We start from the raw sequence: 14531 nt of genomic DNA on the forward strand, positions 1-14531 counted from the left end.
CTTAATTGACACGAGGACTTGAATCTGAATCTCCCCAATCCAATTTCAGCATTTTAGCTGCTTAAATTGGCTCTTTTCCAAACAAAGCCCCCTTCCCTCCCTCTAATGTACTATAGGTGTAAAAAAACACCCTGTTTCTGTTGAAGAAAGGCTAGCACAGTGCTGAGGGAAACTCCTTTAGCCCATATCACAGATTTTTTTTTAAAAAAAGAGCTGAACAAGCTTTCTACAGTCTAGTTTTTGTGTTGGTGGTTTTTCTTTAGTTCTTTTGAGAAACTTTAGGGTTTTTTTTTTGTGTCGGTGGTTTTTCTTTAGTTCTTTTGAGAAACTTTCAGAGACCACAAGTAGAGCATTCTATGGTGATGATGCTCACCAATTTTTACAAATATGCATTTTTTGCAAAATAAATTTATCAAGCCTACTACATATTTAGCATGTTTGTTGGGTGTGCTTATTAAAAAAAGAAAACAGGCTGAATTGCCATAGTATATATGACATTGTAGGATCTGGGAAACGCAAGCAACTGTAAATTGTGCTCAGAGTTGAATGAAGGGATGGAGCTTCTTGAGAGAGCTATTTCCAATCACGGCATCAGTCTCGACTCTAGTTCTGCAGATGGTGGTTTCACTGGACTTTTAACAGCGGTGGAGAGGTTTACACAGGGTTTTGCTCAGTAAACACTTGCTGGAGAAATGAGCATCCTTACAAAATCGCACCTCTTCTCAACTGCCCATGGACCTGCGTGAGGAGCCCACTTCAAATATAGAAATTATACCCAGAGAAGAGCATACCTGTAGCTCAGGGCTGAACTGTGAAATCTTTGGTACTCCGAGTTTGGTTGTTACATGGATATTACCTAGTTGGGTAATGAAATATCTGCAACAAACAACGAAACTTGGAGAGCACAAGAGCTCTATAGAAATGTCATGTCATCACTGGAAGGCACATCAATGCTGCTAAATAATTTGGCTCTGGGGCTGGCCAATCAGCACAGGTGCACTTCTCATTTAACTTTCATTGCATCACACTTAGCAAAGCAGCCAAAACGAAGAAACAAACAATAATGGACCTTTCTCTCTCAAAGGATTTTCTGGGAAGTGAGACATACATATGTCAAAAGCCTGAACAAAGAAAAAATTATGTTCAGGTTCAGGAAATTATTAAAAGCAGAATTGTTTAAGGAGCCTTTGATTCATAGATGTCACCATCTATTTTACTGTATTTTAAAAGTGATCTGTGGTAGAGCTGCTTACTGTTACGTAATTGTTCTCCGGATGATTTATTACGATGATTTGCTAAGAATTTCTTGATTGCAGTGAGCAAGAAATTGAATACATGTTCTTTTTGTACAAAAAAATTATTTTTATCAGCCTAGACAACAAAGACATGATTATGGTATTAGGAAAAGCTTACAATAAAAAGAAAAAAAAAGGGAGAAAAAAGAACAGCTTAACCCTCAGTCCAAATCCCATTTGCTTCATTCTTTTTCTTTAAGTCGCCTCAGGAAACATATCTTTAGCATCGGTCAGGAAAATAATGTTATCTGAAAGCACAAACAATAAGAGACACCATCACACATTTGAAGACGTATCTGTTAGGAAATGACTATTACCTAACTTGTTGGGTTGGCAATATATAAACCATCAATGTAGCTTTAAGACTGCTGTATTGCATCATACTGTGTCCTGATTGGTTAGTTCTGTAGCCAATCTCCTTAAGAGGGAGCTAGAAACATGGTTTGTTCTCTTCGCTGTTCTTGCTCTCTGATATCTTTGTATGCTACTGTTTGCAAATCCAGAAGAACTGTTTATTGTGAATGACTACGACGACTGGTAAGAAGACTTCGTTATTGGATTATCTCTGGACTGTCATTTTGGCTATCTCCTGATTTATATGTGTATGACCTGGACTGTTTATTGGACTGTGCCTTACTATTTCCTGAAAGTAAACACAACTCAGTTTATCTGTGTGTTGACTGTGTTTATTCGTAACTACTCTCAATTGCTTTCATGTGCACACCCTTGCTATTCAAGGGTTACTCTGCAAATTCCTTAACATAAGAAGCTCAGTCAAGACTACAATATAGATATATATTGCTGGATTTGGTGAGCAGCAACTTCATTTTTTTCAGATTTATCTTTTCCAACTTGCCTTACAGATTATTTGTACAGGTAGTCCTCAACTTAACAACAGTTTGTTTAGTGACTGTTTGAAGTTACAATGGCACTGAAAAGGTGATTTATGACCATTTTTCAAACTTACAGCTGTTGCAGTCCGTGGAATCATATAATCAAAATTCACAGATGCTTGGCAACAGACTCATACTTATGATGGTTGCAGTCCTAGGATCATGTGATCACCTTTTGCGACCTTCTGACAAGCAAAGTCAATGGTGTAGCCCAGGGGTGGGCAAATGTGGCCCTTTTACAACCTGTGGACTTCAACTCTCAGAATTCCCGAGACAGCTTGGCTGTCAGATTAGCCAGATTCACTTAGCAACCATATTACTAATTTAACTGCAGTGATTCACTTAACTGTGGGAAGAAGGGTCATAAAATGGGTCAAAACTTACTTAACCGCCTTGCTTAGCAACAGAAATTTGGGGCTCGGCTGTGAGCATAAGTTGAGGACTATCTGTACTTGAGGATACTGGAATTTTTTTACATGCACCAGACAACTTGCTATGTCTAGTCAACCATCCAGTTCAGGCTCAAAGTACATTGCGGATTCTTCATATAGTACTAATTGCAGAGGGTGGGAGGCACAAAATAAAAACAATTCATAAGCCGCGTGAGCTGCATTATTATTATTATAAAATCCACAACTGAAACTATTTTCTGGGAACTACTGCATTTTTTTTGCGGTAATGATCACTCCCTGCTTAGAAGTATCTTCAGGCTAATTACTATAAGCCAGGGATGTCAAACTCATGTTGTCATGCCAGCATCATGTGATGTATCGGGACTTCCCCTTTGATAAACTGGGCATGGGCGTGGCCAGCGTGTGACGCATCTGGCCCGCGGGCCAGCAATTTGATAGCCCTGCTATAAGCCAGTGAAATAATGATTAATCATGGGATTAGAAGTCCCAACTGTATGTGCCTACTTCACTGTTAAGCTCATGGGGACCTTCTCTTCTCTTGCCCATCAGTCTTTGAACAGAGAGTTAAAAGGTAGCTATGGAGGAGTTTGAAAAAGGTAGAAAGATGCACGTTATCTTATGCTCTTTTAAAAAAATAGAGATGAAGCAGAAAATACTTGTAGCTTTGGATTTTAGGTTTTGGCAGTGGTTTGCTCTCCCGGCTTACCATTCAGTTTCAGAACATCTCATTACCAGGCTAGGTAACATCATCAGTAGCACTTTGCTAGAAATATCTTGTTCTATTCCTCTTTAGCTTATATATGTCTTGTGTGCTGGTGTGGTCATCGGCCATGCCAATACTCGCCACACACATGAATTTACTGAAGCCCGGCATTCTACAAAAGGGGCGATTAATAAACATATTAATTTAAATCCAGCAAATGAACACGTAAGAAACTGGATCATTTGAACGATCAATCAACAATGGAACCGACCAGCTCCTTTTCTACCAAAGTCCCACTTGATGGTACCACTAGCATGGTAACAAAACGTTGAGAGCCTAAATGGCAAGCTTGGAGAGCAAACCACCTCCAAAATAGGGATGTAATAGTCTTCTTCAAGTCAAACTCACTTGTAAATGTGGTGTCTGGACAACAGTGTGGAAATATTTGTCATTTCTCTCTTCCAGAATGTTCACTCAGTCTAACCCAGGGTTTCCAAAATTCCATGTTAATATTGCTTCAAACTGCAGGCTCTAGAACCGTGATGGCAAACCTGTGGCACACGGAGCCGTATCAGTGGGCATGCGAGCTCAGCTCCGACATGCATGCACGCACCAGCCAGCTGATTTTTGGGCCTTTTGGGCCCACTGGAAGTCAGGAAAAAGGCTGTTTCTGGCCTCTGGAAGGCCTCGGGGGGGGGGGGGGGAAGGCCATTTTCGCCCTCCCAGGCCTCCTAGAAAAGCTCTGGAGCCTGGGCAGAGTGAAAAATGGGCCTTCCGATGGGACCGGAAGTCAGCAAACAGGCCGTTTCCGGCCTCCAGAGGGTCTCTGGGAGGAGGGAAGGCCGTTTTCGCCCTCCCCAGCATCCTAGAAAGGCTCTGGAGTCTGGGGAGAGCGAAAAACAGGCCTACCTTGCCATGCATGCCAAAAATGGGGGGAATGCGGGGGGAGGGGTCACGTGCGCATGCACAGGGGGTGGGGCGCATAGAATTGTGGGTGTGGGCACGTGCGCGAGCGACACCCCCCCTGCACTCCCCCCACTTTTGGCATGCGATGGCAAAAAGGTTAGCCATCACTGCTCTAGAACAACAATACAATGCTTTTCTTCACTCTTAATCCCCCCCGTTTGTCAAAGAGCCAGAAGAACCTGAACACAACATTACATCATTAGGAAAAGATGGTCCATAAAAGAGCATCACCAATTCTGTCATTTTTGGACTTGAAGAGACATACTTTCATGGGAGGAGCCAACTGTGAACATGGCAGAGCTTATAAAATTGATTTGTTTGGTTAAAGGAAAGAATAACAACAACGACTTTTACAAAGGACCTGAAACTCTTTATGGACTTTTCACTGAGAATGGCTAAAAATGAGCTGTTGATTTCTGGATTTATTGATTAAAAAAGGTTCTATATGGGAAGAACGGAATTATGTTACATAATTTGGTAGGGTAGAAATAGGGTTAACTTTGTAATTGCTACAAAGAACGTTGGATGTCACTTTTTAAAATGTTTTTCTTGGTTCACTTTTTCTTCTACTTTTCTATTTTCCTCTCATATTCTTTTCCTTTTACTATTTCTTAAACATTTTTGTAGCTTTTAACTTTGTAAAAATAACCTTTCCTTCCTTCTTCTCCTGCTTTTAAAGTCTCTCTCTTTAAAGTCTCCTGCCTTTAAAGTCTCTCACTAAACCCAGCAGAGAGAAAATGCAGGAAGACGAATCAATGTTGGCCCAGGCAGACATTCAAGTATTTCCTGCTACACGCCTGTATCTGAACTTTTAGCCACGGCTTACTTTCCCTTACAAAGCAAAGACAACATGTTCATTCTTTGCAAGATAGAAAGTGACAAGGTTGTCAGTTCTCAGACAAACAATCTTGACTGTCTTGTATCAATCAGATACGTTGGGCTTCCACCTCCATAGTCTCCAACCCAGCATGGTAGGGGAGGATGAGGGCTGTAATTTAAGAGGGAACATTGCATTAAGAACTTAGTGCTCCTACAGACTTTTTAAAGAACAGCCATCCAAGAGAGACATCTAGTGGAGGAAAGGGGAATTCAAGTATGGCCTAATAATCTGTAAATTTAAGAGCAATGGGCAGCAACATCCATCTGCAACTTTTACCATTTGCATTTCAAAACTTTTTACCTGCAATCACAGTTGTGGCTTGCCGCCTCACGTTGTTTTTATCTATATATTCGCCATAATCTATCTTTCCTTCCACGTAGATCCGAGCACTGTCAAGAACCAAACATACAAATAATAGCATATTAATGGCATTTTTTCTCTATTTTTCCTGTATTTATTCATATTCCGCCTTTATTATTTTTTAACAAATAAGCACAAGGACACCCCATACCCCTCCCTCCTATTTTCCACATAATAACAACATTGTGAGGTGCATTGGGTTGAGAGACACACTAGCCGAAGGTCACCCAACTGGTGGGACTTGAACTCACAGTCTCCCACTGTCTAGCCCAGGGGTCTCCAATCTTGGCAACTTTAAGACTTGTGGACTTCAACTCCCACAATTCCTCAGCCAGCTGCTGGCTAGGGAATTGTGGGAGTTAAAGTCCACAAGTCTTAAAGTTGCCAAGATTGGAGACCCCTGGGCTAGCCCTATTAGGCCAAACTGGCTCCCAGCTTTTTATTATAGTTAAGGAGCAGAATTTTACTTGAAGATAAACATTAAAATTTACAAAATAAAAGAACATAACCAATAAAAAAAGCAACTGGTTACGACAGGTTTTACATACAATAAAACAACATTTGGCTAATTCAAAGAAGTTGAATTATACCGGGTGACTACCAGCAATGGTACTTAACAGGAATTTAACTGACTTAGAAATTTAATTAATTAGGGAAACAAAATGTAGCTGGGCATTTTTATAAAATGGGCACCACAACTATGCATAGCTTGTATTTTCAACTACTCCTATTAAAAGAAGAAGCGATTTTTCTTCAAGGACAGCTGCTGAGTGTATTTTGAAATATGCTAGGGTTAGCACTCTCTAAGTTTGGGGATATTTGCTTTAAAATCTCTTGCTGAACTAAGTAAGTTTCAAATCTTGTAAAACTTTTGCCTTCCTCTTTAATTGGAAAATTACTTCCTTGTAATCAAATCAGTATTTAACTGCTGCCATCAGTGCCCGCTGCTTATATATTAATTATGTGAATTACAGAAGATCAAAGAAGACAATTTTAATTATTATTGCCAAGGCTGTGTTTGGCACATGGGACTGCCAAAATAATCCTATCAGGCCCACAACAAACCATATGCATTCACCTAATTTCCTAACTTTTTTCCCACTGAGGAATTTTTTTAAAAAATGAAATGGTAGAGAGCTGTAGCCTAATTTTTCCTCTTACCACCAGCCCCAATAAGAAAAAACAACAACTTTGCTCTAAGGCAGTGATGGCTAACCTTTTTGCCATCGTGTGCCAAAAGCAGGGGGAGCAGGGGTGGGTTGCACACGTGCATTCCCACACATAATTCTATGCGCCCCGCCCCCCGCGCATGTGACCTCCCTGCTTTTGGCACGTGATGGCATGATGGGCCCGGTAGGCCCGTTTTTTGTCCTTCCCAGGCTCCAGAGGCTTTCTAGGGGAAAGCCTGGGGAGGGTGAAAACGGCCTTCCCCACTCCCCTGGAGGCTGGAAATGGCCCGTTTGCCGACTTCCGGTGGGACACAAAGGCCTGTTTTTCTCTCCCCCCAGGCTCAAGGTTTTCTAGGAGCCTGGGGGGGGGGGTGAAAACAGCCTTCCCCACCCCTCCCCGGAGGCCGGAAACGGCACATTTGCCGACTTCCGTGCCCACCAATATGGCTCCACGTGCCACCTGTGGCACGCATGCCATAGGTTCGCTATCAATGCTCTAAGGCAGGGGTGGGCAAATGTGGCTCTTTTACAACCTGTGGATTTCAACTCCCAGAATTTCTGAGACAGCCAAGCTGTCTCGGAATTCTGGGAGTTGAAATCCACAGCTTGGCTGTCTCAGGAATTCTGGGAGTTGAAGTCCACAGGTTGTAAAAGGGCCACATTTGCCCACCCCTGCTCTAAGGCATTGTTTCTTAACATTGGCAACTTTAAGGTGGGTGGATTTCAACTCCCAGAATTCCCCAGCCAGCTAAGCTAAAAGAAAATGGATCTCTCATAAACTGTTCTTTTTTTGCCTAGACCAACTGGGTAAGTCTCACTCCAGCACACAGAGCAGTACCAAGGACCAGAGTACCATAGAAAACAGCACATCCAATATAAATAAGATATAGCCACCCTTTGAGTCTATCATTGGGAAGATGATTAGAGTTTCAAGAAAAGCCAGCTCCTCCCAGACAGCATTAGGCAAGACATGATTTATGAACCTGGAATGCTAGAAATAAACTCTTTATTAGAATGAAGCATGTTGGAAAAAGTTCACCCAACATCTACATCTCAGTTTAACTTACCCCTTCTTCACAAACCGATAAGCTAAGTCTCTCAGCCCCGGCCTGAACACGGAGATTCTGTGCCATGTAGTCTTCTGCGTAACATCATCTAGGTCATATAAAACATAGAAAAGATTTTTAGCAACAACCAGAGATCCTGCATATATCCCAAGTGTTGGCTATAGCAGCGACGGGCAACTCAGATCCCAGTTTGCAGCTCCAGAGTATCAGAGATTTGGTGGCATGATGATTCAGATTTCAGGCTTTTAAGCCTCCATTGCAATCTGGCCCACCCTCAAGATGGCACATTTAACAGATTAACAGAGTTGGAAGGGACCTTACATGTCATCTAGTCCAACCCCCTGTCCAAGCAGGAGAACCTTCATCTGCCTCTACCTAGGATCAAACTCACAACCTCCTGATTGTGAGGCAAAAGTTCCACCTCTAGGCCACAGCAGATAAGCATTTGGTCTTGCACAACCAGTGGCATCACTACAATATCAAACAGTGGCATTTTTAATCAGTTGGTTGCTAGGACAAGACTCCAAGATTTTGAAAACCATTAGCAGGTGATGGCAAGAAGAGAAGATATTAAAAATGAACATTAAAGGTCTAGGAGAAATCCCATTTAGAGAGCTTTCCAAAATGGCAAGACATTTAATTATCCCTAGTGGAGAAAAAGTATATACTTTCCTTATTTTCCTGCTACAATGGCCCCAGGGGACACTGGGGTTTGCGGTTCTGGTGTAGCTGAACAAAATGGAGTTGAGAGTGGGGGGGTTTTATACCTTCTTTTGGGCTTTGTATTTGAGCTTCCTGTTCCTGTGCAAGAACATGTATTCTATTGGCTGTTGTCAGACTCCCATGGGGCCATGTAGGGGTTATATAGGGGTCATAGCTGGCTCAACAGGCAAAGTAGAGCCAGCAAAGAGCCTTGGTAGTTCAGTGGTCTAAGGCACCCTGTTATTAAGCTGGTTATTAAGACCAGCTGCCTGCAATTACTGCAGGTTCGAATCTCGCCAAGGCTCAAGGTCGACTCAGCCTTCCATCCTTTCTAAGGTAGGTAAAATGAGGACCCAGTTTGTGGGGGCAATAAGCTGACTTTGTATAAATATACAAAAGAATGAAGGCTATTGCTTAGTGCATTGTAAGCCGCCATGAGTCTCCGGAGAAGAGCGGCATATAAATCAAAAAAAAAAAGAAAAGAAAAGTACAAATCCTAGGTGTTTGTCTGAGCTACTGTTTGCTTCGAATTGCTCTGTGGGTGATGCAATAAGTCCTATTGTGGCTTAATGGCTTTGTCCTGTGTTGGATCTTGAGTGAGGGCTAATCCTATCATTCTGCTTTTGTTTCAAAATATCATGTATCATGTCTTGAATGGATTACCAAATCTACATTTCTAAAAGCTGGCCTGAGCATCTGCTGGGGGAAAGGAGATTGAATCTGCTTTCTGTCTTTAATAAACTTGTTTCTCCATTTCTCACTTAGGGAAATATAATATTCTGCCTTTTTAGTATTTCCCATAGTATTTCATGCTTCTAGGAGAGGGGTGGGTGCTAACTTCCTACAATACAGTCTTAAAGGAGACTGAGCCCATACAAAATTCAGTTTAATGCCGAAATGGTCAACATGCCATTGCTACACACACTTACCTCCTTGAACCACCTCATTCTCTCCCGATCGCCACATCTCATTGGTGGCTAGGCTGAAAATTGTGACAGGGTTTTTTCCTTCCATTTGTCTCATGACCGGATCCTGTCCTACTCGACCAAGCAGTTGGATACGATTTAAAGCTAAACAAAACATCAACAGCAGATAGTAAAGAAGAATGCATAAAAGATGTGTTGCGACCACATCACCCTAAGAAGCCAGGCCCCCATTCTTCGTCCCTTGAGAAGCTACTTACATCTTTCTAGGGTTGTTGAGACCTCAGATTCATGTCTTACAAACTGGCGCATCACCTGGAGAGAGAAAATACATAAGGCAGCCATTCCAATCGCCGGCATCATTCCATAGAGAGAATCAACAGATTCTCTCAACTACATTTAGATTGTAGTTCCCATCCAGCACAGCCACTCTGCCTTTGAGAGTTGCCATTCCACTATATGGGGGAAGGCTGCAAAAGGACTTTCCTTGAGTGAACCTTACACAACTGGGGAAAACAGGCAGCTGAAGGGGAAAATACACAATCAGGTTGCTGTTTTATATAGGTGATCAGTCACCTTATCCCCATATTAGCAGCTGTGAGCCATGCTGATATATTTACTAGCGGACATACACAGACACACAAGGATTAATCAAAGATCTAACCGTGAGCAGGGTTCTCATACTTTAGCAATGGGCCTATGAAATGGCAGGACAGGCAAATGCCTGCTTTAGGTAGCTAGATTGGAAAACAGGAGCCATATTGCCTTCCAAATTAAAAGCCCATATTCAGGAAATAAGAGCAACCTTTTCAGTCAACAGTCAGATACCTATTGCTACCCAATTTCAGAAGGCAGGCAGATTAGTTTTTTTAAATGGACATTTAAAATCTTGCAGAAAATGTGCACAGTAGAGGAAAATCATTGGATAGATTTTAACCAATGTTAAGCCATAGATTAGTTTCATCTGTTTGTTGAAGAATCCAATATAGGTTTTCTTCACTCATAATACTGAGCCATAAACTAGGACCTGCAAATCACAGCAACTAGATTCATGCACTATTCTAACCCCTCAAGTAACTAAACAAACCACATTATAGTACTTGTGAACCTGATCTTTGGCAAAATCAGTCTACTGATTTGAATTTTATTCTAGAGGAAGAAATATAGCTCCTCTTCCTTATTCAAACTTTTCTTCTTCCTTCATTTCTGAACCAATTCATTTCAAATTCAGTTCTAGTTGTTGCACTGGCTCCTGGTTTAGATTATGAAGAGATGGGGTGAGGGGCCCCATACTTATGCCTCCAAGTTTATTCTTCATTATTGCCATCACTAGTGACTGCTTTTCCTCATCTTCCTCCTCACTATCACACCTACTAGGTTTCAAGTTAGCAGAGAGCCAGATATAAATATCCAGCAGCTATTACTACTCCTTTTTTTCAAATTGCTATTTACTTACTATGCTACTTCTCTGGTCCAGAAGGTGAAGGAAATGAGTTAATGAGTAGCCTGCAAATTTATTTTTTTTACAAGTGCAGTTCTCATCATCATCTTCATTTAACGACCCCATAATCCCTTGCAGGGTGGAATCTGGACAACTGAATGGAGATAGCAGAGTGTTTTAATGCCTGGATGCCCTTCCTGTCACCAATGAGGAGTTTTGTTCAACAGTTATATTCTCATTTGTCCAGAGAGAGAAAAATATCTGCCTCTGCCTAGGTTCGAATTCACAGCCTCCTGATTGTGAGGTGAGAGCTCCACCTCTAGGCCACTGCACCACTCCACAAGTTCAGATCTCATACATTATTAAAAATATTAAGAGGAGACTGAAGCACATTCTTCCCCGATTCTCAGGGATATATCACACTGAGCCTTGTAAGATTCTGTTAAAATACACCAATGTTCTTTCAAACTTGGAAACTTTTAAGTTGTGTAGACTTCAACTCCCAGAATATCCCAGCCAGCATCAAGTTGAAGCCCACACATCTTAAAGTTTGAAAAACACTTATAGACTATCTCAATAAAGTGTGTTCTAGTCATCCTGTGGGGGGAGGGGGGGAATCTCCTGATCTGCATTTCCATGAATGACTGACATTATTCAACCTTCCCATCCCCATGTACTCTAGCTTCTGTAACTCCAAATCCATTCGGTCAATAGACATACTGTTTAAAGATGATGGGACAGGCAGTCCCAACAAATAAAGCCCAATGATAAGAAGATATAAAGAATACTTAGTTTTCATAAAAGCATGTCTCCCAAATCACAAAATGGAATACCTGAAATAATGACCTCTGGAACATTGTTGCTGTTTCATTTGTTGATTACTTTTGGAGATGTTCTGAAAGACAAAGAAAATATTAAAACAGTCCATTTCCAATTAACAGTTTAATGTTGGGAGTAAGCAAAGCTTGACAATGGATCATTAATTCATTACATCACAACCTCAAATCCTATTGCTGTATTATACCATTACCTCTAACTTCTTCTATCAATGCTTCAACCAGCATTGTCCAGGGAGAGAAGTAAACTGAAGAAAAAAATGCAGTTCCTTAAGACTTCCTTCTGCTAACCTAGGACTGGACTTAGATAAAGTCTCCAGCAATGAGCTTGATTCAAAAATACTTGGCAGAATACTGTTTATTCATTACAGCAGCATCCTGTGCAGCTGGGCTTCATAGCCCGGCTTTCATTTCTGCATCTTTTTAAAAAAAGATACTTGGGTATAAAAATAGAACACAAAGGAAAAGAAACAAGAAGTGAAAAGAAAAATAAAGAATGCCTCACCAAGAAACATGCATCAATCCAATTCCATATGCTGTAACTTAGGTGGGCAAAGAGATAAGAAATAATTTAACATCAATCATTAGCTGAGCTCATGCATAGTTCCAAGTCATAATATAATTTGTTTTGCTTTCACTTCATCCATTGTATGAACCAAACAGCTCTGGCATCACACTAAAGTATAACCTCGTGTTTTATAACTCACATAGGTTGTGTTACAGCCCAGTCCTGGGCAAATAAACCAGAAGTCATGTACAGTATGAGTTTTTGGCTTCCTCCAGTTAATATGCCCCCAGTTGTATACTACAGAAAATTACAAAGTTATATCTGATAAACATTCATTTTCAGGACCAACATCAGAATTAATCATATTAGTCTCCTTACAGAGGAGTCTATCTATGTATCTGATTGCTAGGAGGGGAAAACGACTTGATGGCACACAATCGATCAAAGAGCTGTCTTGATTTGATAAAGAAAATTAACTCAAAAAGTAGATCCCTGTGCAAGATCAAAGTCGCACCAAGATTTCCAACAGAGCTGGAGTCAAGACCTTTTTGATGGGGACGGACTGTAGCCCCATTCGATACCGAGCAAAGACAGAAAACTTAAACTTAAAAAAAAAAGAATCCAAGTGGAAAAATATTAGTATCAGGTTAGGAGAAATGTTAAATCTGGGTCATCTCTGTGACTTGATATAATCCTTCATCCATAGTTCATATCTTAGCAAATAGTATACTTTGAAATCATTTTCTTCTTGGTGAAACAAAAACAACTTTTTTTAGGCAGAAACTTGCGAAATCAAGCGAAGCTTAAAGGAAAGCAAAGTTGTAGGGCTCAAGGAAACTCGCTTCCCACTAAATACTCAGGAAATTAAACCCTCTTATCTGCTACGCCTCGGTGGAATTAATGCCCACGTGTTTGCAAGAGAGGAGGGGAAAAAGCGAAGCCTCCCGGCGGCGGATTCTTTTCCCTCGGGACCACGTGGTCTGCCCTCTATCTATGCCCTCGTCCTCTGCGGACGTCTTCAGCCAACATGCCGGCTAGGCACGATAGGCTTTGTAGTCCAACATAACAAGACGACACCCCATTTGAGGGGGGGGGTTATATTGACACCTACTGGGGAAGCTTGTTTGCATTCGCTGGAGACCAGCCGTATAATATGCCGGGATGCCGGATTAGGAAAACGCAAACAATATTATTTAAGAAGCCGTCCCTCCCGTTCCCTCCCGCCGCTCACTTAGAAACCCTGCGCACCGATTGCCTCGATCGGATGCTACTCACTTGTTTGCTTTCCAGCAGACGCCTCGGCGCGCACATCCAACACACTACTAGAAAGTCTCGCGTCCGAAAGCCTCACGTGACTCCCAGGCGCTTCCTGTATGGAATTTACCCAATGGGAAGGAGGCTCGCCATAGAGATGCCGTGGCATAGAAGGGCCCGTGGGGAAGCGAGATCGCCGGCAGCTTCCGTTTCCTCCGGAAATTCGAGCTGCGACTCGCTTTTTTTTAACCGTTGCTGAGTTGAACTCCCTTATTCAGCAGCGCATCTTCAGAGGGGAAGTGCTGGTAGTGTTAAAAGAGAACTTTCCTTTTCTCCCTCCCTCCCTCCCCTCCCTCCCTATCCCTGCCTCCCTCTCTCCCCCTCCTCTCCTTCCTCCCCTCCCTTCCTCTCTCCCTCCCCCTCTTCTCTCCTTCCTCCCCTCTCTCCCTCTCTCTCCTCTCCTCTTTCCCTCCCTCCCTCTCCCCTCCCTCACTTCTCCCCTCCCTCTCCCCCTCCTCTACTTCCTCCCCTCCCTCCCCCTCCTCTTCCACCTTCCCCTCCCTCTCTATCCCTCCCGCCCCCTCCCCTCTATCCCTCCTCTCCTTCCTCCCCTCCCTTCCTCTCTCCCTCCCCCTCTTCTCTCCTTCCTCCCCTCTCCCCCTCTCTTTCCCTCCCTCCCTCTCCCCTCCCTCACTTCTCCCCTCCCTCTCCCCCTCTACTTCATCCCCTCTTCCACCTTCCCCCCTCTATCCCTCCCTCCCCCTCCCCTCTATCCCTCCTCCTCCCTCTCCCCCTCCTCTCCTTCCTCCCAGTCTCTCCTCTTCCTCCCCTCCCTTCCTCTCGCCTTCTATCCCTCCCTCGTCTCTCCCACCTCCTTCCTCCCCTCTCCCTCCCTCCCTCTCCCCCTCCCTCACTTCTCCCCTCCCTCTATACCTCCCTCCCTCTCCCCCTCCTCTACTTCCTCCCCTCCCTCCCCCTCCTCTCTCCTCCCTCCCCTCCCCCCTATCCCTCCTCCTTCCTCCCTTCTCCCCTCCCCCTCTCCTTCCTCCCTCTATCCCTTTCTCCCCCTCCTCTATCCCTCTCCTCTCCCTCCATCTCCCTCTCTCTCTTTCTCTCACCCT

At 42.9% G+C, this 14531-nt stretch overlaps 1 protein-coding gene across 1 annotated transcript; it reads right to left on the minus strand.

Annotated features, from left to right (window-relative positions):
• Window positions 1–1338: 1338 nt before the first annotated feature.
• Window positions 1339–13533, minus strand: SSBP1 (single stranded DNA binding protein 1). Its single transcript, XM_034403020.3, has 7 exons — window positions 13432–13533; window positions 11646–11707; window positions 9632–9686; window positions 9378–9518; window positions 7747–7834; window positions 5451–5539; window positions 1339–1543 (listed from the first exon to the last, which is right to left on the minus strand). The coding sequence occupies exons 2-7, from the start codon at window positions 11667–11669 to the stop codon at window positions 1491–1493; spliced, it is 450 nt and encodes a 149-aa protein (XP_034258911.1). The 5' UTR covers window positions 11670–11707; window positions 13432–13533; the 3' UTR covers window positions 1339–1490.
• Window positions 13534–14531: the final 998 nt, after the last annotated feature.

The sequence above is a fragment of the Pantherophis guttatus genome, chromosome 7, assembly GCF_059756535.1.
Source record: "Pantherophis guttatus breed Tessera chromosome 7, ASM5975653v1, whole genome shotgun sequence".
NCBI lineage: Eukaryota > Metazoa > Chordata > Lepidosauria > Squamata > Colubridae > Pantherophis > Pantherophis guttatus.